General features: G+C 43.8%; 1 protein-coding gene across 3 annotated transcripts in view; it reads left to right on the top strand.

The window, feature by feature from the left end:
• Positions 1–26708, top strand: part of TBC1D15 (TBC1 domain family member 15) — a 99069-nt gene that overhangs the window by 11159 nt on the left and 61202 nt on the right. For 2 of the 3 annotated variants that reach the window (XM_074942034.1, XM_074942035.1), the window contains exons 2-4: positions 13582–13680; positions 13949–14023; positions 18604–18742. In XM_074942034.1, the coding sequence (XP_074798135.1) occupies positions 13582–13680; positions 13949–14023; positions 18604–18742 (313 nt within the window). Of the gene's footprint in view, positions 1–1954; positions 1982–4790; positions 4865–13581; positions 13681–13948; positions 14024–18603; positions 18743–26708 lie in introns of all 3 variants that reach the window. The other variant, XM_074942036.1, reaches the window with a different exon arrangement.

Genomic DNA, 26708 nt, shown 5'->3' with positions numbered 1-26708 from the left:
AGAAACAACTCTGACATCATAATCAAAAAGGCTGACAAAGAAGGTGCAGTCATCATCATAAATAGGTCGGAATATGAACAAGAGGCTGCTAGGCAGCTCTCCAACACCACTTTCTACAAGCCATTACCCTCTGATCCCACTGAGGGTTACCAAAAGAAACTACAGCATTTGCTCAAGAAACTCCCTGAAAAAGCACAAGAACAAATCCGCACACACACACCCCTGGAACCCCGACCTGGCGTATTCTATCTGCTACCCAAGATCCATAAACCTGGATATCCTGGATGCCCCATCATCTCAGACATTGGCACCCTGACAGCAGGATTGTCTGGCTATGTAGACTCCCTTCTCAGGCCCTGCGCTCCCAGGGATCTTTGAGACACCACTGACTTCCTGAGGAAACTACAATCCATCGGTGATCTTCCTGAAAACACCATCCTAGCCACTATGGATGTAGAAGCCCTCTACACCAACATTCCACGCAAAGATGGACTACAAGCTGTCAGGAACAGTATTCCCGATAATGTCACGGCAAACCTGGTGACTGAACTTTGTGACTTTGTCCTCATCCATAACTATTTCACATTTGGGGACAATGTATACCTTCAAATCAGCGGCACTGCTATAAGTACCCGCGTGGCCCCACAGTATGCCAACATTTTTATGGCTGACTTAGAACAACGCTTCCTCACCTCTCGTCCCCTAATGCCCCTACTCTACTTGTGCTACATTCATGACATCTTCATCATCTGGACCCATGGAAAAGAAGCCCTTGAGGAATTCCACCATGATTTCAACAATTTCCATCCTACCATCAACCTCAGCCTGGACCAGTCCACACAAGAGATCCACTTCCTTGTCACTATGGTGCTAATAAGCGATGGTCACATAAACACCACCCTATACCGGAAACCTACTGACCGCTATGCCTACCTACATGCCTCCATCTTTCATCCAGACCACACCACACGATCCATCGTCTACAGCCAAGCTCTACGATACAACCGCATTTGCTCCAACCCCTCAGACAGAGACAAACGCCTATAAGATATCTATTAAGTGTTCTTACAACTACAATACCCACCTGCTGAAGTGAAGAAACAGACTGACAGAGCCAGAAGAGTACCCAGAAGGTACCTACTACAGGACAGGCCCAACAAAGAAAATAACAGAACGCCACTAGCCATCACCTTCAGCTCCCAACTAAAACCTCTCCAGCGCATGATCAAGGATCTACAACCTATCCCGAAGGACGACCCATCACTCTCACAGATCTTGGGAGACAGGCCAGTCCTTGCTTACAGACAGCCCCCCAACCTGAAGCAAATACTCACCAGCAACCACACAACAGAACCACTAACCCAAGAACCTATCCTTGCAACAAAGCCCGTTGCCAACTGTGTCCACATACCTATTCAGGAGACACCATCATAGGGCCTAATCACATCAGCCACACTATCAGAGGCTCGTTCACCTGCACATCTACCAATGCGATATATGCCATCATGTGCCAGCAATGTCCTTCTGCCATGTACATTGGCCAAACTGGACAGTCTCTACGTAAAAGAATAAATGGATACAAATCAGATGTCAAGAATTATAACATTCAAAAACCAGTTGGCGAACACTTCAATCTCTTTGGTCACTTGATTACAGACCTAAAAGTGGCAATTCTTCAACAAAAAAAACTTCAAAACCAGACTCCAACGAGAGACTGCTGAATTGGAATTAATTTGCAAACTGGATACAATTAACTTAGTTTTACTTTGTGTAATGACAGTCTTTATTCAAGCCTATTTCCCCATGTTTATTCCTCTCTCCCTCCCCCCACTGTTCCTCACCCATTCTTGTCTGCTGCTGGAAATGGCCCACCTTGATTATCACTACAAAAGGTTTTTTCCCCCCAGCTCTCCTGCAGGTAATAGCTCACCTTACCTGATCACTGTTGTTACAGTGTGTGTGGTAACACCCATTGTTTCATGTTCTCTGTGTATAAATCTCCCCACTGTATTTTTCACTGCATGCATCTGAGAAAGTGAGCTGTAGCTCACGAAAGCCTATGCTCAAATTTTTTAGTCTCTAAGGTGCCACAAGTACTCCTTTTCTTTTTGCGGATACAGACTAACACGGCTGCTACTCTGAAACCTAATTGTCACTGTCTACACTGCAGCCTTGTCCTGGCAATGTAAGTGTTGTATGACACCAACATAATTCCACCTCCACGAGAGGTGTAGGGATTATGTAAGTATAGTTAGTGCGATGTAGTGTCTGTGCACTGCATTACTAATATCGGCTGTTAGCTTTCTCCAGCGGAGCCATGAAATTGACAAGAAAGCTGGGTAGCTAGAGCCGAGCTCCCTCCGCTCGCCTTTGGAGCTGGGGCGAGAATGGACCCAGCTCCCAACGACTTTCTCTTCCCCTGCTCTTAGCTGGGAATATTGGCTGTCTTGTCATTTTCACAGCTCTATGCTGGAGCTGTGAAATTGACAAGGCTTCCTAGCTCATGGTGGGGAGCAGGTGGGGGCTGAGGTGGATGAGAAGTCTGGGGAGCTGGACTCCGCTTCCCAGGGGCAAGAAGCCCCGCTTCCGATGTGGAACTGGGAGGTGAGAAGCCCTGGGAGGCCAGCTGGAAGCCTGGTAGCTTGTGGAGCAGCCAGGCTCCTGGCAGGGAGCTGCCAGCAGAGCTGAGAGATGGGGCTCTCAGCTCCCCACACTGTCTCTCTTAGTTTGGTGGAAGCGCTCCTGGTGAGGATGTGCACCACCAACCCATGGAGGGTAGTGTGGACATGCACCACCACAGTAATTACTGTGGTGACTGTAAGTTGACCTAATGTAGGTCCATTTAAGTTTTTAGAGTACGCACACCCTGAGTATTTTCAGTATATAGGTACATTTTCAGGGCATAGACAGTTACCATTCACAATGTTTTGCTAAGCTAATTTATGATGTGCATGCATGTTATTCCAAACGGTAAACTTCAGAATCTTTAAAAGCTTGCACTTTTATCATTATCTGTATAACTACCTTTCTGTTTCCTTTCCCATAATTAAAAAATAAATAAAGAAATGAAATTGCCATAGTGGTATGTTTTTTGTGATAAGCCTCATGGTTCAGACATAAAAGGAAGTTGGAAAGCTGGTGCTTACACGGTGGCTTCTTTTCTTAGCATACTCACATTCACAATTTGACCCATCCAAGGAATTAAAGGAGAAGAGCACCAGATATGGAAAAAGCATTAATAGTTAGTGGATAGTTTCCATTCTTGGAATATTAATGAAGGAAACATTTTCCTCTTTGGCCTGTTGTGCTTGGAAGTAGTTACGTAAAGTGTAGCCTTATTACAATCAATTGTTCTACTTCTGTTTCAGTACAATGTAGCATAACTTTTAAAGTTACTAATCATCATATGCTGAGATATAGTCAAAGAATACATTCATATTTTTCTTAGGCATTTTCAAAGGTCTTAATTTGCTGTTCCGAGAGTGACCTGTGTGTTCCAGCATCTTAGTTGGATAGCAGCTGCATTACATTAATGTATATGGCTTTCACCCCAACATATTAACATTCTGATAATTTGCAATAGTTAAGCTAACTGCTGATGGCTTTCTTTTTATTTTTTCTTGGAAACTGTGAAATGGTCTAAAATTAGATAATTTGGTAAAGATTCTGACCCAATGCAATGAACAATTTGTACTTCCAACAACTGAAGGAAAAATCTCGGAGAACTAGGAAAGTGTTTGTGAAGGTGAAGAGACCACATTTGAGTATGGCAACAGCCTATCTACATGCCCCACATTTTATACTTTTGCTATGTAAGGGAGTTTTGATTTAGCTAAGACTTAGGGCTACTCGGAAGTTTTTGGGGGCCCAGGGCAAAATGGAGAAGAAAGAGTTTGAAGAATGCTGTTGAAAACTTTAAAACTGATTTATTATCACTAAAGAAAAATCACGTCACATTTATCTTTCTTGCTTGTTTATAATACATACTATTGTAATTTATTCTCTTTGCAAGATTGTCCTCTGACAGCATCACTAAGGCGGATATGTGGTCTCGACCCATGATTAAGGATACAATTTAGTCATGGAGGTCATGGATTCCATGACTTTAAGGAAACTCTGTGATGACTTTGGCTTCAGCCCCCGTGGCAGAGGCAGGGGCCAGAACTTGAGCTGTCAGTCGCCCTCCACTACTGTGGGGTTTGGGCTTCAGCCCTTTCCCCTGCCTGTCTCTTATTTTTAGTAAAAGTCAGGGGCAGGACATGGGTGTCTATGAAATATTGTTTATTGCCCATGACCTGTCCCTGATTTTTACTAAAAATAACCATGACAAAATCTTAACCTTACCCATGGTAGATTGGGAGCAGTGTTGTTGTTTTTTTTTTTAAAAAAAAAATCAGGGCAACTTGCTAAAGGAGCAATTCCTTCTGGAAACTAAAATAGATAAGATCAAAGTCCTTAGAATGATACTGGTCTGCAGGAAAACATTCTGCAGTCCTTGTTCGTAAATCTCATATAACAGCTTAATTGAAGTAATTTTTCCAAACTCTGTGTGTGCCAATATGTTTAAAAGGTGAATTTTTTCAACAAAATCTTCTATCAAATCTCTTGGGTAGCATTTTAATTGTTCGTGAGTTTTTATTTAGCTGTTTCAGATTTTCTTCTGTTTTCCCTGATAAGAATGTCTATAACAACATAAAGTCAATCTTGAACTTGGTTTCTTGGTAATATGTGGTGATCCTGTCTTTGTTGTATAATGGCTTCTTCTTTCTGCCCCTGTTCTTCTGGCCCAGGCCAGCTGCTACAAGTTTGGACTCATCAAGAATCAGAGGCCAAGATTCTTGAAGGTGCTCCATTTCGCTTACAGGTGATTTCATCAGCCTTGATTCTTCACACAGTGTAAGCTCAGAGTCTTGAAGTAAACATCTTACAGTGTTGATGGCTTGCCAGGTTTTAAACCAGTAACATGAATTTGAAATATTTTAACCAGACAGACAAATAGTCTCCTTATATAAGTCCGCAGACAAATTGACTTCTTTGTTTGGTTTCACCAAAACTTGTAGAATTTCTCTCTATGGGTATGTCTACACTACGAAATTAGGTTGAATTTATAGAAGTCGGTTTTTTAGAAATTTGTTTTTATGTAGTTGATTGTGTGTGTCCCCACACAAAATGCTCTAAGTTCATTAACTCGGCGGAGTGCTTCCACAGTACCGAGGCTAGCGCTGACTTCCGGAGCGTTGCACTGTGGGTAGCTATCCTACAGTTCCCGCAGTCTCTGTCACCCACTGGAATTCTGGGTTGAGATCCCAGTGCCTAATTGGGCAAAAACATTGTCGCGGGTGGTTCTGGGTACATGTCATCAGGCCCTTCTTCCCTCCATGAAAGCAACGGCAGACAATCGTTTCGCACCTTTTTTCCTGAATTACCTGTGCAGACGCCATACCACGGCAAGCATGGAGCCCGCTCAGCTCACTGTCACTGTACGTCTCCTGGGTGCTGGCAGACGTGGTACTGCATTGCTACACAGCAGCAGCCGATTGCCTTGTGGCAGCAGACGGTGCAGTAGGCCTGATAACCATCGTCATCATGTCCGAGGTGCTCCTGGCCGCCTCGGTATGGTCGATCAGGAGCGCCTGGGCAGACATGGGCGCAGGGACTAAAATAGGAATGACTCAACCAGGACATTCTCTTTAGTCCTGCCGGCAGTCCTATTGCACCGTCTGCTGGCGAGCAGGCAGGAGATGAGGATGGCTAGCAGTCCTATTGCATCATCTTATGCCGAGCAGGTAGGAGATGAGGATGGCTAGCAGTCCTACTGCACCGTCTGCTGCCAGCCAAAGATGTAAAAGATAGATGGAGTGGATCAAAACAAGAAATACACCAGATTTGTTTTGTATTCATTTGCTCCCCCTGCCACCCTCCATGAAATCAATGGCCGACAATCGTTTCGGTGAGGTTTGTCAGGGGCACCTTGAAAAATTTAATTGAGATTCAGTCCTGCCTGAAATACCGGGGGGAGGGATAGCTCAGTGGGTTGAGCATTTGCCTGCTAAACCCAGGGTTTTGAGTTCAATCCTTGAGGGGGCCATTCTGTATGACAGTTGTTTATGTTTCTCCTTGATGTAAAGCCACCCCCTTTGTTGATTTTAATTCCCTGTAAGCCAACCCTGTAAGCCATGTCATCAGTTGTCCGTCCCTCCATCAGAACGACGGCAGACAGTCGTTCTGCGCCTTTTTTCTGTGCAGACGCCATACCACAGCAAGCATGGAGCCCGCTCAGATCACTTTGGCAATTAGGAGCACATTAAACACCATGCGCATTATCAAGTGGTATATGCAGCACCAGAACCTGGCAAAGTGAAACCAGGCGAGTAGGCGACGTCAGCGCGGTGGTGAGAGTGATGAGGACATGGACACAGACTTCTCTCAAATCATGGGCCCTGGCAATGTGGGCATCATGGTGCTAATGGGGTAGGTTTATGCGGTGGAATGCCGATTCCGGGCCCGGGAAACAAGCACAGACTGGTGGGACAGCATAGTGTTGCAAGTCTGGGACGATTCCCAGTGGCTGTGAAACTTTTGCATGCGTAAGGGCACTTTCATGGAACTTTGTGACTTGCTTTCCCCTGTCCTGAGGCGCAAGAATACCAAGATGAGAGCAGCCCTCACAGTTGAGAAGTGAGTGGCAATAGCCCTGTGGAAGCTTGCAATGCCAGACAGTTACCGGTCAGTCGGGAATCAATTTGGAGTGGACAAATCTACTGTTGGGGCTGCTGTGATGCAAGTAGCCAGTGCAATCAAAGATCTGCTGATATCAAGGGTAGTGACCCTGGGAAATGTGCAGGTCATAGTGGACGGCTTTGCTGCAGTGGGATTCTCTAACTGTGGCAGGGATATGGGTTCCGTCTATGGCCCCATCTTCGCACCGGAGCACCAAGCCGGCGAGTACATAAACCGCAAGGGGTACTTTTCAATAATGCTGCAAGCACTGGTGGATCACAAGGGACGTTTCGCCAACATCAACGTGGGATGGCCGGGAAAGGTACATAGCGCTCGCATCTTCAGGAACTCTGGTCTGTTTCAAAAGCTGCAGGAAGGGACTTTATTCCCAGACCAGAAAATAACTGTTGGGAATACTGAATGCCTGTAGTTATCCTTGGGCATCCAGCCTACCCCTTCATGCCATGGCTCATGAAGCCACACACAGGCAGCCTGGACAGTAGTCAGGAGCTGTTCAACTACAGGCTGAGCAAGTGCGGAATGGTGGTAGAGTGGGTATTTGGACGTTTAAAAGAGCTCTGGCGCAGTTTACTGACTCAGTTAGACCTCAGCGAAACCAGTATTCCCACTGCATGACGTCAGAGAACATTTCATCACGAGTGTGTTTTTTTTCGCCTTCTAATCTTTGCTAGCCTCTGGGAAGGAGAAGATCCTGTGATCCTTGAAACGCATGCAGCTGGTGGAGGGGAAAAAAAAGGGACAGTGGTATTTAAAAAGACACATTTTATAGAACAATGGGTACATTCTTTCACAGTAAACCTTGTTATTAACACTACATATGTAGCGCATGTGCTTTCGTTACAAGGTCGCATTTTGCCTCCCCCCCACCACGTGGCTAACCCCTCCCCTTGGCTAACAGCGGGGAACATTTCTGTTCAGCCACAGGCAAACAGCCCAGCAGGAACGGGCACCTCTGAATGTCCCCTTAAGAAAAGTACCCTATTTCAACCAGGTGACCATGAATGATATCACTCTCCTGAGGATAACACAGAGAGATAAAGAACGGATGTTGTTTGAACGTCAGCATGCTTTGTTCTGCAATGATTCCCAACTACGTGCTACTGGCCTGGAGTGGTAAAGTGTCCTACCATGGTGGACGGAATAAGGCTGCCCTCCCCAGAAACCTTTTGCAAAGGCTTTGGGAGCGCACCCAGGAGAGCTTTATGGAGATGTCCCTGGAGGATTTCCACTCCATCCCCAGACACGTTAACAGACTTTTCCAGTAGCTGTACTGGCCGCGAATGCCAGGGCAAATCAATCATTAAACACGCTTTTAAACCATGTATACTATTTAAAAAGGTACTCACCAGAGGTCCCTTCTCCACCTGGCGGCTCCAGGAGGCAGCCTTGGGTGGGTTCGAGGGGTCCAGGTCCAGGGTGAGAAACAGTTTCTGGCTGTCAGGAAAACCGGTTTCTCCACTTGCTTGCTGTGAGCTATCATCCTCTTCCTCATCCCCAAAACCTGCTTCCATGTTGCCTCCATCTCCATTGAAGGAGTCAAACAACACGGCTGGGGTAGTGGTGCCTGAACCCCCTAAAATGGCATGCAGCTCACCATAGAAGTGGCATGTTTTGGGCTCTGACCCGGAGTGGCCGTTTGCCTCTCTGGTTTTCTGGTAGCCTTGCCTCAGCTCCTTAAGTTTCACGTGGCACTGCTTTGGGTCCCTGTTATGGCCTCTGTCCTTCACGCCATGGGAGATTTTGACAACTGTTTTGGCATTTCGAAAACTGGAACGGAGTTCTGATAGCACGGATTCCTCTCCGCATACAGCGATCAGATCCTGTATCTCCCTTTCGGTCCATGCTGGAGCTTTTTTGCGATTCTAGGACTCCATCATGGTCATCTCTGCTGATGAACTCTGCATGGTCACCTCTGCTGATGAGCTCTGCACTCACCTGCAGCTTGCCACGCTGGCCAAACAGGAAATGAAATTCAAAAGTTCACAGGCCTTTTTCCTGTCTACCTGGCCAGTGCATCTGAGTTGAGAGTGCTTTCCTGAGTGGTCACAATGGAGCACTCTGGGATAGCTCCCGGAGGCCAATACTGTCTAATTGTGTTCACAGTACCCCAAATTTGACCCGGCAAGACCGATTTCAGCGCTAATCCCCTTTTTGGGGGTGGAGTAAAGAAATAGATTTTAAGAGCCCTTTAAGTCAAAAAAAGGGCTTCATTGTGTGGACGGGTGCAGGGTTAAATCTATTTTAATGCTGCTAAATTCAACCTCAACTGCTAGTGTAGGCCAGGGCTATCACTTTGATAGTGGTTTCACTGCTTCAGTTCTTGAATTCCACTTAGTCTGCAACAAAATGTTTGCAGCTTTCTGTAGAATTTTTCATCAGGCAGGGCTGGAATTGAACAAGTTGCAGAGTTTGAATGTTTCCAGACAAACCCTTTATGTCCACACTTGGGTCTGCTGCGTGCACTCCACAAAGACTCAGACTGCGTGAACTATGTGGAGAGTAGATTGCCTGAGGATTCTTCTGTAAAATTAGTTTGTGCTCCTTCAGAAATTCTAGCCATGTTGGACCCATTGTCCTGTCTTTGACCTCTACAATTTTGAAGGTCGATACCACTCTTTTCAAGTACTCTGCATAGTGGCTCTGCAATGTCCTTTCTCCCCCCCCCCCGCCCTCCACCCCCGAGTCCTCAGACATCAAAAAGCACTCTTTAATTTCCCATATGTTATCTTGAGTTTGAGCGTATCACAAAGCAAAAAATAATTTGCTCTCTATGGGAAGCATCTGGTTTTCTGGCAACAGTCATGTCGTAGTAGAATGCCTTCTGTACATTTTGGATAAGTGTTTTGGATTTGGTTTTAACCCTCTCTTATGAACTCCATTCTGATACCTCAAGCAATGGTAAAGTACAAGAGAAAAGGCTGTTCCCTTGGTCTCTTGTTTTGCTGTTAGATCTGCAAAATGAAACCAGCTAAAACTAATGTGACATCTAAGATGCATTTCAAAATTTTGTGGCTTTTTATGGTTTCTTCCTCAACTTGTTTTTGAAGAGCACCATCAATTCCAGTGTGGTTCTTCAAACTTTTTTTCCAGTCGAAGTAGAGTGAAAAATGGACAGAAGTGTGCTCGTGGCTTTCAACCCAATCTTAGTTACTTTTGAGTCCATCACCGGACATGCAAAGCACTGATACTTCTGTTGCTGTTGTTTACTGCATCCATCAAAAAGACAACAGGAAAACAGAATGGTTGTTGAGCATGCTGACTCCACACACAATCCAATTTCTTGACTTTCTTTCTGTCTTTCTTTCTGTCTTTCTGCAAGGCCTTCAACAATGTTTACTGGAACAGTATGGCCACAGGAATCTCATGGAAAAGAGGCTGAATTCTTAGGGAACCCTATTCAGTACAAGCAAATCTTTGTCTGCACTTGTTAACTGTTTCCTTATAGCTGGATCACTACTAGCCAGCCCTTAGGTAGTTTCACTCTTCAGTTCTTCATCCAAAATTAATTCAGGACTGACATCTTTGTTCTCAGTATTCCAAACAAGAAATTCTTGCTTGTGAGATCCTCCTCCTGAATCTACTGGATAGCGATAGGCATCTTTTGTCATTATCTTCACCTCCAGTCAAGCTTCTCTAAGCTGCTCTTCCTTTCTGCTTCATTTTCAAGTAGTATTTCAATTTGCTTTCATTTAGTTTCTCCCGACAGATCTCACCTTCTTCCTGACATTTCTTTGCTATTCGAGAGTCATGCTCAAAAAGTTCTGTTACTTCATCTTCCTTTACATCTCAGCTTTTTATTCAGTACAGAACTGAAAAGAAAACAGAATAAAAATTTTTTCTAAAGGTAAAGTGGACTGCAGGGAAATTGTGTACCATGCTAGTCATAAAAGTAAGATATAATATCCTGTTAACCTGAAAGGAAAAATCTGTCCATTATCAAAAAATATATATGTAAAATGGAGCATTACAACTTTGTCGTAGTTGAAGATTATATTTAATACGATGTGTGTAGGGTACCCCAGATCCCGTGATCTAGAAGAAGCTGCAGTACAAATTAGTAATGAGACTTTTGATGATATATTGACATTAGAGCTCTACTTTTAAAAGATGGGGCAAAGTAGATGAAAGGCATGTCTACACTGCAGTGTTAAACCCAGGATTATCAGGACTTGAGTCCATGTACTCTGCATTTGTAATGCCAGGGCTTGAGCATCCACACTTCTTGGTGATGCTCTAGATTTAGCATTTCTGGACCCAGGCCCCAAAGCCTGGCTCCAGCATCCATGCTGCAATACGCAGAAGGATTCCAGATACTCCAGCAGACGTAGCCCAAGCCCAAAGAACTCTTCAGAGTGGTGAGGAACCTGAGGCAGGGAAAAGCATATAGATGTGTATATTTCTCATGCTATCTAAGTGAAGAGTGGTGGTGTGTTAGAATCGTGCACTAATTTTGTCTGGCTTTCATGATCAGGTGCCCCTGAAACTAGAAAGCCAAAAAGCTAGGTTTGGCAACCAGTCAATTGACTGCCTATTATTTGAGCACAGTCAAACCCTGAAAAGTCATTAGATGTAGCTGTTTAAGCACTCAAAAGGAGTCAAAAATGTCACTAACAAAATTTCCAGAGAATTACATACATGCACGTGCGCATGCAGGCACGTATAGTCACAAAATCATTCACAAGCAGCTCAATAGTGTTGTTAAAATCCATTCTATGCTCTTCTTGCTACATACCTCAAGCAGCTAGTACGGTACACTGTCCTCAGCAGGAGGATGCCCTCTGCTCATTGGAAAGGAAACTGCAGCCCTCTGCTCATTGGGAAGGCTCTGTACACTGCAGCCCAGGTTGGCTGAGGTTGGTTAATTTCAGCTGAGCCTCTCTTTCTTGCCAGCCTGGATTTGAGCGGACAGGTTAGTGAAATGGAGAGCCCAGAGCCAGAGGAAAAAGAGAATTCACTTGACCTGAGCTCGGGGCTGCAGGGTACTAAGAAAGTAGGTTTAAAAACAAATTTGCTAGCCAGACCCCTTCCCTACTCTTCCAGGATTTGATTTCTGAAAACAGCTGGGCAGCTAACCCCAGGCCAAACCGGGGGAAAGAGTGAAGAGGAGCTGAAATCAAGCTAGTTCTACCTTTGATCCCATAGTAAGGGCTTCATCCCTGGTGCCCTCCTTCCCACTGGTGCACATCGGCCTCTCTCATCCCACCACACCTTCCATCCATGCAGCTCTCCTCACCAGCTAACTTGCCTTCCCAATCCTGCCCACTTCATTAGCCATCTTTCCCTGCATCACAGGGTTTTCTACCTACTATGGAGCAGCAAGAAAGAACGCATTTGGGTAAAATAAGCCCTGGCTAATGTGGTACTCTCTCCAAAGTGTGCCAGACTTTAGCAAAGTATTTAATTAGCCTCCACAGACTCCTTTTCCTCTCCTGCAGATTATAATCATCTCAGTCCAAGAAGCCCTGGAATGCGATTCCTTCTGAGGACATGCTCAATTGAGATGTAATGACATTGACTTGGTGTGCAAAAGAATGTAGTAAGAAGAACATGGAATGGATTCTATTAACACTACTGAGTTGCTTGTGAATAATTTTTTTGACTATACATATTGGTGACTTTTTCTGAATGTCACTAACTGGCAGTGAAAGTCACTAGATTTGTCACTGGTCACTGACACTTTATTTTCTTGCTAGGGAAACCAAAAGGTCACTAAATCTAGTGACAAAGTATTTAAGTTGGCAACAACTTTTCAGAAGCAAATACATTTGTAAAAGGAAAATGAGTACTTGTGGCACCTTAGAGACTAACCAATTTATTTGAGCATAAGCTTTCATGAGCTACAGCTCACTTCATCAGATGCAATGTAGCTCACGAAAGCTTATGCTCAAATAAATTGGTTAGTCTCTAAGGTGCCACAAGTACTCCTTTTCTTTTTGCGAATACAGACTAACACAGCTGCTACTCTGAAACTAGTTAGTAGAGGGGATTATTACATTTTATTTCCAGATGTGTACATTTCTCCATTTTGAACAATGCATACTGTTTTATATTTGAGGAACAAATATGTCCACAAAATGAATCACATAATGTTTTATGTTTTCACTTCTCAAAACCTTAGGGTTGAGTGTTTGGGGTTTTTTCACTGGGTTCTCCTCCCCTCCTCCTCTCCCCCCACCCCCCCAGCAAAATGAGTGGGTTTGTTCAGGTTTACAATGACCCTGGTTTTCATTTCCTTTGGTAGACTTTTGATTAAGGTTATTTATATCAAGCAGCCCAGGAGATCATGCTGAATCTTGGCAGAGAACACAGTGTTTAGATTTTTGCAAATTAATTTGTATATAAAGGAAAATATAATCTCATTCAGCAGATTATACACAATTAGTCTTTAACTTTTGATGCACTTAAATTTACATCATATAGATAGTCAAATATAAGATACATTCAAAGGTCACCATTCAGATTCATTTTAAAGATGTAAAATTCTTCCCAAGTAACTTTGTACTACAGTATTCCATTGATCCTATAAATTAATCTTTCAATATACTGAAGTTGAAATCAAGTATTTTATGCAACAGCCATTTCTTTTTCCAGAATAAGGATGTGGCAACTCACTTTTTGTGTCTGTGCAGCAGGATTAATTTTGAATTGCAGGACAAATCAAAATTATAGATCAAATTAATTGTATAGTACCATTTTGGTGCTGTAAATGTGATTTTTAGGACATGACAGTAATACTGAGAGTTAAGTTCCCCCTGTATTATCTATCTAGGTATTTACGTTGTCTAAATGTTGCTCTGCCGTTAAAACAAGACGTTGATCCATTTTCCGCCCCCCCACCAGGTTGTGTATGAACAAGAAGGGGTTTTCATTCATTCATCCTGTGCAAAAAATGACGACCAGGACAGTATAATATCAGGAGTACTACGTGTCATAGAAAAGGTAATCATTTGATACAGTTGTTAGATTTTTTTTTCCCCTTACATTTACCTTCAGTGCATCTAACATACCTTTGCAAGTTTAAAATATTAAAAGAAAAATCCTTAGTGTTTGTATTTGTTAATGTACACCATGATGATTGGCAGCTATACCTAAAATGTATGTATAAAATAAACATACGTAATTCTTTGCATAAATAGGGAGACCTTCATTTTCTTAATTATAATCTTACTGAGTTTGTGTTGATGCATAAGTGTAACTTGTATTGTAGGAAGCTGAAGTAATAGTAGACTGGAGACCATTGGATGATACTTTGGACTCTTCCAATATCCTCTGTGCTGGAAAGGTATGCTTATTAATTACTTGCATTCACCTTTTCATCTCTCTCTGCAGGTTTTGTATGTATTGTTCATCTGTTAAATTTAGCTAGATGATCCTAAAACTAGAAGTTTACTTATTCAGGGTGATGGTTATTTTTGTTGCTGTAGTGCCTAGGCGCCCTAGTCCTGGACCCCATTATGCTAAGCACTGTTCAGACAGAACAAAAAGACCATTATGTTTTGCTGTCTGAGTGGAGGGTGCTAGGGTCCAGTGAAACCTGATCTTCAGAGTATGAAAGAGGGGAGTGCTACCTCTGTGGATCTGCCTACACGAGGTTTTAAAGATGTTGTGTTAGGATGTTAGCTCACACACCCTAACTAAAATGGTTTAAGTCTAGGAGAGAAAATATCTTGATTAAAGCCTCTAGGCTTTAACTGTACTAGTTTGGTATGTGCTAAAACAAAGCTATTATAATACAAATGAATAAAATTTGCCCTGTTTTGTTTAGCATTTTGGAAGGTCTTAAATTGAGGTAGGTAACGTGACCGAACATCAGACATTTAAATCCTAGTCAAGAAAGACTAGGCCTAAGACAAGTAATTCTTTCCTATTCCTCTCTTGATGTTGCAGAAATGTCTCTGCATGGGCTGGTCAGGGATCTATGCAATATTCATATGTATGTAGATGTTAACTTCCAATTTTTCTAAGTGCTTTAACAGTAAGCTTATATCTACCTCAGCTATAGTGGTTCTACTTCCCCACTATGAGAAGCCCAATTTTGGCCTCTGCCTACTAAGTCTGTTACAATAAAAGCACTATAAAAGATTAGAATGTTAAAGATCCTTTAGTGGTGTTGCTTAAAACACATGACCCACAAGTCTAGAAAGCCAGGAAATTCTGTGTTGATAGTTACTAAAAGCACAAACATATGAAAGTGTGGGAGTGCACAATTAAGGTCACCCAAATAACTTTCTTTTCTTCATGGCAATGTCAGTCTCCAACTTCTTTCATTCCCTTTATACCCTGTGGTTGAAAACTGAACTCACTTAACTCTGTAGTGTAGATATAGCCTAAGTTGATGCAAGCTATGCTGACAATCATAAATTGCTATAATTACAAAAAGAAAGAGGAGAACTTGTGGCACCTTAGAGACTAACATTTATTTGAGAATAAGCTTTCGTGAGCTACAGCTCACTTCATCAGATGCATTCAGTGGAAAATACAGTGGGGAGATTTGTATACACAGAACATGAAACAATGGGTGTTACCATACACACTGTAACGAGAGTGATCAGGTAAGGGGAGCTATAACCAGCAGGAGAGCGGGGGGGACGACCTTTTGTAGTGATAATCAAGGTGGGCCATTTCCAGCAGTTGACAAGAACGGGTGAGGAACAGCGGGGGAGGTGGGGGGGGGGGAATAGTTTTACTTTATGTAATGACCCATCCACTCCCAGTCTCTATTCAAGCCAGAGTTTGCAAATTAATTCCAATTCAGCAGTTTCTCATTGGAGTCTGTTTTGAAAGTCTTTTTGTTGAAGAATTGAAGAATTATAGAATTTAGGTCTATAATCGAGTGACCAAAGAGATTGAAGTGTTCTCCGACTGGTTTTTGAATGTTATAATTCTTGATGTCGGATTTGTGTCCATTTATTCTTTTACGTAGAGACTGTCCAGTTTGGCCAATGTACATGGCAGAGGGACATTGCTGGCACATGATGGCATATAGCACATTGGTAGATGTGCAGGTGAATGAGCCTCTGATAGAGTTGCTGATGTGATTAGGCCCTATGATGGTGTCTCCTGAATAGATATGTGGACACAGTTGGCAACGGGCTTTGTTGCAAGGATAGGTTCCTGGGTTAGTGGTTCTGTTGTGTGGTTGCTGGTGAGTATTTGCTTCAGGTTGGGGGGCTGTCTGTAAGCAAGGACTGGCCTGTCTCCCAAGATCTGTGAGAGTGCTGGGTCTTCCTTCAGGATAGGTTGTAGATCCTTGATCATGCGTTGGAGAGGTTTTAGTTGGGAGCTGAAGGTGATGGCTAGTGGCGTTCTGTTATTTTCTTTGTTGGGCCTGTCCTGTAGTAGGTACCTTCTGGGTACTCTTCTGGCTCTGTCAGTCTGTTTCTTCACTTCAGCAGGTGGGTATTGTAGTTGTAAGAACGCTTGATGGAGATCTTGTAGATGTTTTGCTCCAACTCCTCAGACAGAGACAATGCAGTTGTATCGTAGAGCTTGGCTGTAGACAATGGATCATGTGGTGTGGTCTGGATGAAAGCTGGAGGCATGTAGGTAGGCATAGCGGTCAGTAGGTTTCCAGTATAGGGTGGTGTTTATGTGACCATCGCTTATTAGCACTATAGTGTCCAGGAAGTGGATCTCTTGTGTGGACTGGTCCAGGCTGAGGTTGATGGTAGGATGGCAATTGTTGAAATCATGGTGTAATTCCTCAAGGGCTTCTTTTCCATGGGTCCAGATGATGAAGATGTCATGAATATAGCGCAAGTAGAGTAGGGGCATTAGGGGATGAGAGGTGAGGAAGCGTTGTTCTAAGTCAGCCATAAAAATGTTGGCATACTGTGGAGCCACTCGGGTACCCATAGCAGTGCCGCTGATTTGAAGGTATACATTGTCCCCAAATGTGAAATACTTATGGGTGAGGACAAAGTCAAAGTTCAGTCACCAGGTTTGCCGTGACATTATCGGGGATACTGTTCCTGACAGCTTGTAGTCCATCTTCGTGTGGAATGTTGGTGTAGAGGGCTTCTACACCCATAGTGCTTAGGATTGTGTTTTCAGGAAGATCACCGATGGACTGTAGTTTCCTCAGGAAGTCAGTGGTGTCTCAAAGATAGCTGGGAGTGCTGGTAGCATAGGGCCTGAGGAGGGAGTCTACATAGCCAGACAATCCTGCTGTCAGGGTGCCAATGCCTGAGATGATGGGGCGTCCAGGATTTCCAGGTTTATGGATCTTGGGTAGCAGATACAATACCCCTGGTCGGGGTTCCAGACTCCAACAGACTCCAACTAGAGACAGCTGAATTGGAATTAATTTGCAAACTGGATACAGTTAACTTAGGCTTGAATAAAGACTGGGAGTGGATGGGTCATTACACAAAGTAAAACTATTCCTCCCCCGCCGTTCCTCAGACATTCTTGTCAACTGCTGGAAATGGCCCACCTTGATTATCACTACAAAAGGTTTTTCCTAAACCCCCCCCAACCCCCGCCGCGCTCTCCTGCTGGTAATAGCTCACCTTACCTGATCACTCTCGTTACAGTGTGTATGGTAACACCCATTGTTTCATGTTCTCTGCGTATATAAATCTCCCCACTGTATTTTTCACTGACTGCATCCGATGAAGTGAGCTATAGCTGACGAAAGCTTATGCTCAAATAAATTTTAGTCTCTCAGGTGCCACAAGTACTACTTTTCTTTTTGCAAATACAGACTAACACGGCTGCTACTCCTGAAACCCGCTATAATTACATCGCTTTTGCGTGTTCACACAGTGCTCCTTGTGTCAGAGTGAATGCACAGTTGATGCTCTAGCATAGAGAGAGAGCGAGCAGTGCACTGTGGGTAGCTATCTCACTGTGCAACTCCGCACATTCTGCTGCTAGAAGTTGTGGGAATGGATTGCAGTGAATCATGGGCGCAGGTTCCCTGTCCCATGATGCTTTTTTTGTGTCGTGGTATTTTTCAACCACCCCTGTAAACTGTGCACCTACCATCTCTGCCTAAAAACATGGATCCTGCACTGCCCTCTGGTCTTGTGATGAGTGTTATGAACATAATTTGGCTGATCATGCAGTATTTCATGAGCTACAAATCTGAACAGGAATCTGTGGTGCGTGCCATGGACTGAAACAATTCTAGATTACTTTTGGTATTCACAGAGCAGCTGCACGTGGCGAACCATCGCTATTGGTGAATGCACACAATATGGACACAAAGCGTAATGTTTGCCATCTTAATAACTTTTACTCTTTCTGTGTTGCTGCCTTAATGCTGTGATCTTGATTTAGAACAAAGGCCAATTCTGTTTCTCACTATGGTATAATTGACACATCGAATCTTTGCAGGGAGTTGGGAATGATTGCTTTTAAAATACTATTTATTTAACCTGTAATTGTTAAAATGCATCCTTTTCTGTTGTCTATGGTCGTAAAGAAGGGTGGAAGTGGCTCAAGAATTGTACAATTTAGAGTAATAAATGATACATCTGTCATTACTGGGATGAGATCAATTTGTCAATTATGAATAGGTAAGGTTGTATCAAAATTTCTGCTTGTTCTTAGTGCATCTCTAGTTGGGCAGATTTAAGATTATTTGTGTGATCTTCACTGTCTTTTTCTATAAGTTTCAAATGTTTGTGTTTCTTTTGAATTTAAACTGAACATGGAATTTCTTGGTTTTTTTTTCCTAATAGTTGTTTGATAACTATGTTCTTCTGAGGATTTTAACACTCAAGTCTGTACTTTCAGCCTTAACTCCAATTTACCAAAGGTGTTTGTGTTTTTTAAATCTTGAAATTCGCTACTGATAAAATTCAGTTTTAGTTTTTATGACTTCATTTCTTATTTTTTTTTTTAAATTGTGTTTAGGATTCCAGTTCAGTTGTAGAGTGGACACAAACCCCTAAAGAAAAATCTCCACGAGGGTCAGACCACCAGAATAATTATGAGGCAGAATGGGACATGGTCAACACAGTCTCGTTTAAAAAGAAGCCACGTTCTAATGGAGGTACATGAAAAAATAAATTCTGAAATTTTAAATATTTCTCTTGATATTAACTTGGTTTTGAAAGATCATTAGTTTATAAAAAATACTCTCAGATGTGTTCCCTCAGGAACTGAAATGCTGAGGTGACTTGTGGCTTGAATTACTTCCATTTTCCCAGCTGAATTGATCTCTGCACCCATAAAGCTGTCTGCTGCTTCAATCTGATTTCCTCTCCAAATCGCTCCAGGGGGAATTGTGTGGTTGAAGCTTATGTCTAACCAGCATTTTAAGAGCTCATCCTACTGTGTAATAAAGCATTGGTATGCCTGTCTTAATATGCATATGACCTTCACATCTCTCTTAAGCAAGTGAAACTTGAACAAATGTATGCAGTAGTTAGGAGAGAGAATGGGAGGATTAATGCTGTATTAAGCAGATGCTACTTCACTACTGGAACACCAGAGGGAGATTGAGTATACTACTATGCAGTGGGAGCTTGCACATCAGAAAAAAAGAGAAATAGCTAGAGAATTGTACTCTATTCACACCTAACACTCAAGTTCTGGTAAAATAAGAAAATAAATACAGGAAAATTGAAAGAATTAGGAATAATCAAGTTTTCATAGCTAGAGTGTGCACAGTTCTTATGTTTCCCATTATTGTTTTGCTTGTAATTGTGTGATCTTCTTACAGTTAGGTTTGTCCTCCCTCTGTAATCCCCCTCCATCTTTTTATATTCATGGTCTTGCACTATATTAAACACCAGTCCTGTAACTGGGGACTGTAATGGGGCCAACAAACCCCATACTGAGCATAGACAGAAGGGGGAGGAGAACAGCTTGTAAACAAACAGCATGACCACACCTTCACGCAGCTGCCAGTCATGGAAGCAGGCTCCAAGAGCTTCATCCAGTAGAGGAAACAGCCTGCTATAGAGTGCAGAGGGATGCAGAAAGGGATGCAGAACAGCCTGAGACAGGAAATGGGTAACACACTTGCACCAGGCTGCCTCTATGAACAGCCAAGAGACTGAAACATACTTCTAAATTTAATTCGAGCTGAGGGTCCAAGAACTGCCCTGCCCAGGGGCAAACTAAGGCGGACCAGTCAGGGGCAGCAGAGACCCCACAAAAGACCACACCAGGAGCTGGTGACAAGGGACCCTTATGTTTATGTGGCACCCCATCAATGATAGTGGTTCTTAGAGTGAATGTCCATGTGTATTCCACTCCAGGTGTACATGAGCCATCGGTGCTGGATATTGGAGATATTTAGTTAGCTGTGACTGTTCAGTCTATTCATGCACCTTGAGTACGCCTGTACCCGAAACCAAGGGTATAAAGGACGATGCAGGACTAACCACCACTGCAGTTCCTTCTCACTGCCCATGACTGCAATACAGTGCTCAGTGTCCTGCACTCTTATTATTTTATTATTGCACATAGTGATTATTTAATGTTAGACTAGTGATTTGCTTGTTGATGATCATTTTTTAGCTGTTTATAATTTTTTGATAGGTTTCAGTTAGCTTTGAGGAAGCTTTCATTCACATTTCCTTCCCCCCCACCCCCCTTAGGGTTTTTTGGTCTTTTTGGGTGATAATGCCTCAGCCTAAATCACCTAGCTTCAGATAGTGCTCTTCTTGCAAGTTAGCATTTCCTCTTAGTCATGGATGCACTCAGTGTTGTCTTTTGTTTATGGGAATCACTCATCCCCTTCAAAAAGCAGTGTGCATAAGTCCTTTTCAAAAAGGGTATCAAAACCAGAGACAAGACTGAAAATATAGGACTACTCCTTGGGACCAGCCAGGGAGCCAGACCCATCAATAGCCCCCACCCCCAGTTCGTTGGTCAGCAAGTTCAAAGTGTGCCCCTCAAGCTCTGCTCCCAGTAATGCAAGAATGTGGGACAAGATAGGTCTTCATCTACTAAACAATCCTGGAGGGAAATGTTGGGGAAAGAGCTGAAGGATATCCATCTCCTTCAGTCTAGAGGCAGATCTCTCCATAAATGCTCTAAGAGGTCTAAATTGCCTCCCAAGACTCCATGGCCTGGAATGGATAGTGGTAGATCTCTTGTGGAATGTGGTGTACCACTTGTCTGGTTCCTATATCCAGGGCATCGGTGCCTATTAGGGTGCTGTAACATCAGCACAGATTTTCATTATTGGCGTAGGGTAGGCTGGTACTGAGCACCTTAATCACAGCTGCCCCCAAAGGGATTATATTATTTTTGAGGTTCCCAGCTCATTTGACATTGGTACTGATTAAATACATGGTACCAAGGGATGTAGTACTGGGAAGCCTGACTCTGTTACTATTAGGAAGGGTGCATATCTCTTTGATTTAGGAGGTTAATACTTCAGTGGTATCAACTTCCTCTCCTGTACTTACCCCAAAGCTGGCTCTACCTTCTATCACCCCTGCCTGTGCAGCTTCTCCCTTTGAGTCGGATATATTTTATTCACTCCTAGCATAGTGGAGAAGATTTTCCCACATTTTCACAAAACTTGCTCTCTAGACTTCCTCTCAGAAGTTTTAGTGCTTGAAGTACAGGTCTCTACAAAAGACCTACTGTTTGAAGGGTCAGAGCTGTTTGGCGAGAAAACAGTATGTTACACTTGCTCAAAAACTCGAATAGCAAGCCTGAAATCATTAGACATATACACATCTCTTGTGTATCAAAAAAATTATCACCTGCAGCAGAGGAAGTGGCTGCTCTTATAAATAGGCATCCAAAATATTAACCTAAGAAGCAGCCTCCTTGCTACAGAGAGCATCATCCCTGTAATCGCTCAGCCTCATGCCCTGCTTAGTCCTATTCCAAATTTCTATTCCAAATATTTCCTCATGCCCAAGAAGAAGGAAAGTTAGAGATCTTTTCTGGACCTCAGTATGCTCAGTACCTTCATTCAGCAAATAAGGTTCAGGATGATTACCTTAATATCTGCGTTACCATTGCTAAATAAGAAAGATAAGTTTGCAGCTCTCAACCTGCAGGATGCTTATTTTCATGTTGCCATATATCCTGCACACAGAAAATTCCTGTAGTTTGTGGTAGGCCAAAAGAGTATATTACCCTTTGATTTATCCACAGTTCCAGGAGTATTTACAAAGGTCATAGCAATAATGGCTGCTCACTTAAGAAAACAGGGGATATCAGTATTTCCATACCTAGGCAACTGGTTGGTCAAGAGAACTCTTACCAAGAAGGTCAGACCTCCACTCAGACCATTCTCCATCTGTTTGGATCTCTGTGAGTCAGTGCTTGCGCTGTTTCATTCTAATACAATGAATAGAATTTATCAGGGCTATACTGTACTCCAAAACAGCAAGGGCCTATCTACCTCAAGAACAGGTTTGAGACTATGGCCAGACTTACCACAATACTTTTTAGACAGTGCCTCAGAAGTTGGCAAGAACTTATCAGCTTACTAGGCCATATGACCTCTTACACTTTCATAATGTTGCATGCCAGATGACACCTATGCTGCCTGCAAGTTTGGATGAAGTTTGTTCATATGCTAAGTGTGACAGGTTTCAATCGGTCCACCGAGCCTCTAGGGGGCGATGGAGAGCTACTGTCCCACTGGCAAGCTTTAGTCACACCTTTCGGTCACTGGGGAATTAGCAGAGAAGGTGTGCTGGCCAGAGTCTGTGGCGCGCCCCTCAGGCAGGGGAGCGCCGGCACGAGTCTGCGGCATTCGGGATTCTGCTACCCAAGGCGGGTTGGCTGGGGTAGGGGAACACAGGCCCACCCAACTCCACTGCGTTCCAGCCCCGGGCCCTGACAGTGGCGGGAGGAGAGGGTCCCACCGCTGGGTCAGCGGGGAACCATCCACGCCACGCTGACCAAATACACCCACCACACTGTGCAGTTCTGCCCCTGGGCTACTTCCTACCCGGTCTCTCAAGCAGGCCTCTCCGGTCAGTCCAGCTCGTCCGGGTATTCAGCTGCTGGCAGCTCCAGCTCCCCCTCTGTGTCAGGCTCACGCTGGCCCGGTTTACAGCCTGGCCCCTCCGGGTACTCGGCAGCTGGCAGTTCTGGTCGCCTCAGTCCTTCCTCCTGGTCAGGTTTCTCCTGGCCCAGGGCCTCCCCTGGGTCAGCAGCAGGGTCTGGAGGGAACAGCCAGCAGCCTGTGTCTGTCTCCCTCACTGGGCAAAGGGCCCCGCCCTTTGTACTTCCTGTTCCACCTCTCCCCTTCCAGGGATTGGAGTAAACTTGGTCTGGCCCCGCCCACTCAGGCTGAGAGGGTGGCTCTTTACCCTCTGGTTCCGAGGGGAGCCACCCTGGCTCCCTACACTGAGCCATCACAGTTTGTACCTGCCGCTAGTGGTCCCTTGAGGTTCTTGCCTCCATTAATTGGTGGAAGAACCCACACTGTGCATGGGAGTTCCCTTCTCCCCACCTCTTCCAACAAAGGTGATAGTTACAAATGCCTCTCTATTGGGTTGGGAAACCCACCCAGAACATCAAATATTCTGGAGCTAAGAGTAATCCAAAATGCCTGCATTCAGATTATGGCGGACAATACAACTATTATCTTTTATATACACATGCAGGGAGTGGCACGTCATCTCCCCTGTGTAGAGAGCAGAGCAGCTGTGGAATTGGTTCATACAGCATTGCATTACATTCACAGCAGTTTACTTACCAGGTCTGCAGAACCCATTGACAGACAAGCTGAGCAGATACTTTTCAGCAGATCATGAATACAAAATACACAACTCTAATTCAGTCAGTCTTCCAGAAGTGGGGTCACACCTCAGTGAACTTGTTTGTGACACACAAGAACAAGAAATGCCCAACTTTCTGTTCCAGAGGTGGTCAGAACATGTAGTAGATGTGTTCCTCATTCTGTGGTCTTGTGTTCTGATGTATACATATTCATTAATTCTGTTACTTCCAAGAGTGCTCAGGAAGGCCAGGCAAGATGCAGTCACACTTTCCCTCATAACTTCTGCATTGGCAGCCAAGATAGTTTTGGTTTCTGGCGCTCATATGTTTCTCCAGCAGCCCTCCCAACATTTCTTCTTGCTAGTACTGTATGAGATCTCTTATCTCAGGATGGGAGTCGAACCTGTCTTCCCAACCTATCCACACTTCATCTCTGTGAATTTTGGATGCGTGTCGGAAGTAGAAAGAGCATGTTCTACTAGCATTCAAAATATTCTGATCAACAGCAGAAAATACCTCCACTAGAAAAAAAACCTACGATGCAAAGTGGAGAATTTTCATCACCTGGTGTGAGCATTGTAGACTTGTGCCTCTTCAGTTGCAAATTCCCACTATCTTAGACTATCTGCTGTCATCAACAACCTTAGGTCTATCACTCAGTTCTCTCAGGGTACATCGTGGTACCATAAGGGCATACTACCCACTTACATAGGGGTTTTTGGTGTTTTTCTACCTACCTGTGATCAGATTTCTTAAAGGCCTAGTGAGGATATTCCTACCTATAAGGGAATGGAATCTTCTGGGATCTATGGGATTACATTTATGGGATCTAAATGTAATTTGACAGCTCTCCTGAGACCTCCATTTGAACCTGTGGTTTCATGCTCCCTCTTGCACTTGTCTATGAAGACTTCCTTCCTTATAGCTATCACATCAGTAAAGAGAGTGGGAGAAATAGGGGCCCTTATGGCTGCTGATACCCTTGCCCCCACAGTTTTTTTAAAGTTGGTAATGTATCCCTCAGACATGTCCGAAGTTCATGAATTTCCTTTAAATCAGGCCATTCATTTACCCATATTTTTTCCAAAGCCCTGTTTGTAAACATGCTGAAGTGAGATTATAGACCCTGGATATTTGAAGGGTCCTTGTCTTTTACCTTCAGAGGACAAAACCCTTTAGATCTTCTCTATCTATCAAAGCTGCTACTTTGAGGGGAAAAAAAACCTATAATTGATATTTGTAAAGCTTCCACCTGCGGTTCCATACACACCTTAGTAACCACTATACCATGACAGAAAGATCTAGAGCAGACATTTCTTTTGATAGAACAGTCCTTCAGTCTCTCTTTAGATAAGACACTGAGCATCTAACACCTTAATTTATATCTCTGCTTGGGAGTCACCTAGAATGGAATGCACATGTGGAGAAGCATCTGAAGAAGAAACGTTACTTACCTGTGCAGTAACTGGAGTTCTTTGAGATGTTTTTATATGTATATTCCATGACCCACCCTCCTTCCCCTTGCTTTGGAGTCGTCCTATACTTTCAGGCTCCAAGATGGCAAAGAACCGGGAGTGGTAGTTAGTTCTGCACTGCCCTTTATACCCTTGGTATGAGGCACAGTACTCAGCGTGCACACACAAAACAAATGGACACTGCTAGCTAAAATCTCCTGTCTCAAGCACATGGGGTGCATGTATACTTTAAGTTGTACAAACATAGTCCCAGTTCATGAATTCTGGTTGATATTGTGAAGGTGTATTATGAAAACCTGCTGTATCATGAGTGCCTATGTGTATGGGGATCAGCTATTGCTGACAGGCCTTGTAGCAGGTACACACTAGTAGGAACAATGGGAAATACTCAAGGTTAACAATGGTATTTAGACCTCAGAAAGGTTAGGCTGAAAAGCAGTTGCATCCTTAGAAGTCTGGTTTTAGCATAACCCTTCTGAAGGGAGCGGGGGAAGGTAAGAGCAGTACAACGTTACCAGGAGCAGAAGAGAGGCAGCCCAGGGGACCAGAAGGAGTTGAAATCAGGGAATGCACAAGAACAATGAGCCTGACAGGAAAAGGAAATGTGGGATATGAGAGAGCAGGGCCACAAGCTGGGAAAGGGGCTCCATGAGGGAGAGATGAGTCACCATGTAACATTTTGCATGAGGCAGGGGACACCTTGCCTACTTTCCTGGACCTAGATGGTTCCCCGAGTAGGACTCCCTTACTCACCTTCCCTTGTGAAGGACTTTGCATGTTTAAGATGTTTGTTGTTTTGTATGAGTTGTACTCTCCTGTGCTCTGTATGATTAAGTATTGATGTGTTATGTGGTTCGCAACTGCTTGTGTGCCCCTGAGAGATTGAACCTGTAAAGCAAAAGCTTCACACGTCTGTGGTGGAATTCTGGGATAGGGTGTGTTTAAGTAACTTGAGTATCTTGAAGGTCAGTGCTGATCCTGGGGGCTTAGGGCAGGTGGGCTGCGGAGCTCCATTTTTGAGAAGTGGTAGCTAGCAGACTGAGAGTCCGTGCCCAGGAAATGTGCTGGAGGGGTCAAGGGAGGAACCAATGCTTTAACCAGCTGAGGCTCCAAGAGCTTGAAACACCATGGTAATCCAGTGCAGGAGAGGCTTGGATTCCCCTCACAAGAGTCCTAGTGGGTGGCCAGGAGGAGATACTTTGCTAGGATCTGTGACATGTACCTAGAGTGGAATTAACTTTACAAGTGAATAACCTTTTTTCTGACTGGGGTGAGGGGTCTACTCACATGTATATGGCTGCAGGATCAGGGCTTTAGATAATGGTCCCTTTGAGGCAAGGATTCTGCCTACCTGTGTGTTTGTACGGTGCCTAGCACAACAGAGCCCTAATCTGATTGGAGCCATTAGGCGGCTCATGGGACATGGCACTTGTAGTTGGGATTTCATATAGCCAGTGAATTTACAGATGGTAAACAAACTGTGTAGGAAATAAGCAGGAAAATGATGTCTGATAGCTGTATTAACTGTTTAGAAGCCTCTGGGATGTGGACAGGTATAGTGAGAACTGAAGAATGCTACAGTGTACACTCCATTCCCAGAGCTAGTGTTACATTTCTGAAAAGTTGGCAGTATTGATATGGGGTATATGCAGTGGCAGATTTAGAGTTAGTGGGGCTCTGTGCGCAGATTCATTTTTGTGCCCTCGCTCCCCTCAGGACCCAGCCAAGAGAAAGAACATTCTCTCTTATCTCTGCCGCCCACCTGTTTTTCATTCTTTTTTTTTTTTTCATCCTCCTCCTATATTATAAGTAAAGGGAAGTAAATGAAAATAAAGT

Source organism: Natator depressus, chromosome 1 (genome assembly GCF_965152275.1).
Source record: "Natator depressus isolate rNatDep1 chromosome 1, rNatDep2.hap1, whole genome shotgun sequence".
NCBI lineage: Eukaryota > Metazoa > Chordata > Testudines > Cheloniidae > Natator > Natator depressus.
This window is presented reverse-complemented; position numbering and strand designations above follow the sequence as displayed.